The sequence below is a fragment of the Penaeus vannamei genome, chromosome 25, assembly GCF_042767895.1.
Source record: "Penaeus vannamei isolate JL-2024 chromosome 25, ASM4276789v1, whole genome shotgun sequence".
In the NCBI taxonomy this organism is placed as follows: Eukaryota; Metazoa; Arthropoda; class Malacostraca; order Decapoda; family Penaeidae; genus Penaeus; species Penaeus vannamei.
Window position 1 is genome coordinate 11301462 of NC_091573.1, and position 2500 is coordinate 11303961.

General features: G+C 47.3%; 1 protein-coding gene across 11 annotated transcripts in view; it reads left to right on the forward strand.

Moving 5' to 3' along the window:
• Pde11 (Phosphodiesterase 11) overlaps nucleotides 1-2500 on the forward strand; it is a 353946-nt gene that overhangs the window by 339481 nt on the left and 11965 nt on the right. For all 11 annotated transcript variants that reach the window (XM_070139131.1, XM_070139122.1, XM_070139129.1 and 8 more), the window contains one exon: nucleotides 1186-1350. In XM_070139131.1, coding sequence (XP_069995232.1) covers nucleotides 1186-1350 — 165 coding nt within the window. The remainder of the gene's footprint in view (nucleotides 1-1185; nucleotides 1351-2500) is intronic.

Consider the following 2500-nt stretch of genomic DNA (forward strand, 5'->3'; position numbering starts at 1 on the left):
TCGGTAGATATTTTTAAAAACATTATTTCAATAAAGTTAAGTCATTAGTCTAGTAACTTAAGTATTTATCCGCCATGGCTAACTACACAGTTGTGGCTGTATTAGATGCAGGTCGAGAGGCGTTCTTAAGGTAACGCAATATTCCCTTGTGAATTGAGGATGTAGTGTCCGCCGCCTTTGCTAGATCACTGGAAAACTTAGAGATGATGTACGCTGTGTCTGCTGTTTCACTGTAAATCTGAGGTGTACGTTGTACCTTCCCTTTCACTGTAAGTTTTAGATATGGAGTGCGCTAGACCTGTTACACTGTAGATTTAAAGATGATGAACGCTACGTCCTGTTACACTAATTTCGTAAATACCCCCTTGTCTTCTGTTACTTTGTGTGTCAAAGATGTTCATTGTTCTTTTATATGCGATGATGTGGGAGTCACAAAGCTCTTTGTACTTCATGTTAGACTGCCGGAAGCCTTCGACCTTACTGGAGCTCTTGAGAAAGTGGGTCGCAAGTGTTTACGCGTTTTGCTTCTCCTTCAGTAGAGTCGGTGTCCAAAGTTTCACCCTCAGCTTACGCCCGAAGCTCTACTCTCAGCTTACCGATCTTTCGAGACGAGTCAGATGTCAGCCCCGAAATCCAAGGTCCTCCTCGAATTAAGGTTCGCGAGGAGGAAATAAGGATTGTGGAAATAAGGATTATAAGGATTGTGTAAGATGAGTAAAGGGGGCATAGATGGTGATAAACGATGCCTACTAATAGGAAAAGTTGGTAACGAGAGAATTTTTTGTCGGATGCAGATAGGCGTATAACTTACTGGCAAGTGTCATGGTGACAAATGTTTGAAGAATACTGATAGGGGAGCCAGCGGGGGAGGGAGGGGCGTTATCCTAGTGAAATGAGGCGCGCGAAGACCGTAGAGTGCTGGACATTGTTCTTTCTGGGTGGTGTGTAATGTGCTTGTTAGATATGATAGTTACGGTGTATTCCAGTGCTAACGATTTAGAGTATATTACAGATAGATATGAAACATTTAGAGGGTATTTACATCAGAATAGATAGAGCAAATTTACCGATAGTACTTGGCTAACATATTATTTTTTCCCTTCACTTCCTCCATCCTTCTCCCTTCCTTCCCCATCCTGCCTCGTTCTTCCTTCCACGCCCTAATGTGCTTCTTGCCGCCCACAGGAGTCGGGTAACCGGTGCCTGGTGTCCACCCTCTTCGACGTGAATCCGGACTCAACGGTGGAGGAGATGGAGGAGAAGGAGGAAATCCGCATTCCTTGGGGGTCCGGCATCGTGGGCTACACGGCCGAGTCCGGAGCCATGGTCAACATTCCGGACGCCTATCAGGTGGGTGGGCGGTGCTGGGGTGGGGATGGCGAGGGGTGGTTGCGTAGGGGAAGAGAGAGAGAGAGAGAGAGAGAGAGAGAGAGAGAGAGAGAGAGAGAGAGAGAGAGAGAGAGAGAGAGAGAGAGAGAGAGAGAGAGAGAGAGAGAGAGAGAGAGACAGAGAGACAGAGAGACAGAGAGACAGAGAGACAGAGAGACAGAGAGACAGAGAGACAGAGAGACAGAGAGACAGAAAGACAGAGACAGAAAGACAGAGACAGAAAGACAGAGACAGAAAGACAGAGACAGAGAGACAGAGACAGAGAGACAGAGACAGAGACAGAGAGACAGAGACAGAGAGAGATACAGAGATACAGAGACAGACAGACAGACAGGGACATAATGAAAGAGAGGGAAAGAATGAATCTACGACCAACTTGCATCTATATTTACGTCGTGGAGTCAGAGCAGTGTCCCAGGTGGTCCTTCTGCAGATAGTTTCAGGTGAATTCAGACTCAGTGACTCGTAGCGAAAGCCTCGCAATGGCTGGGGAAGCAGAACGGCGCTTCGAACACTTTCTTTTTCATTCTAATGGAGGGATGGGTAGTATTTCTTACGTTTGTTTTAAGTAGATAGTATCGATCGAGCGTGTTTGAGCTACATTACCGGCACATTGCATTCATAGAGCATGTTCTGGCATCACGGCAAGAATTTGTGCGTGTTGCAGGTGTGGGTGTCAGGCCTGCAGTGCTTGGAGTTCAGCTACACATATTTTTGGGCGTTAGTGCAGAGAATGAGTGTGTGCCTGTGGGCAAGTGCGTGTCTCTTTACTCGTGTGTTCTGAAACACTTTGTGTGTGTGTCGTGTATGGGTGTGCGAGTGCGTGAGCGTGTACCGTGTGTGTGTGCGTGCGTGCGTGTGTGTCGTATGTCGTACGCTGAAAAGAGCGTGGCATACACAGGTGTGGGGGTACAGGCGCGGTGCCAAGAGGGGCGTTGGCACCGCCTCAAACGCAACTCCACCAGAACTTATGCGAAGGAGGTGAGGAAAGAGGGAAAATAAAGTGAAGGAATATAGAGATGATGACAAGATTAGTAACGTAAGAGGAGTAAAGGAAGGAGGGAGAGAAGCAAAAGGTGTGTGTGAGAGAGAGAGAGAGAGAGAGAGAGAG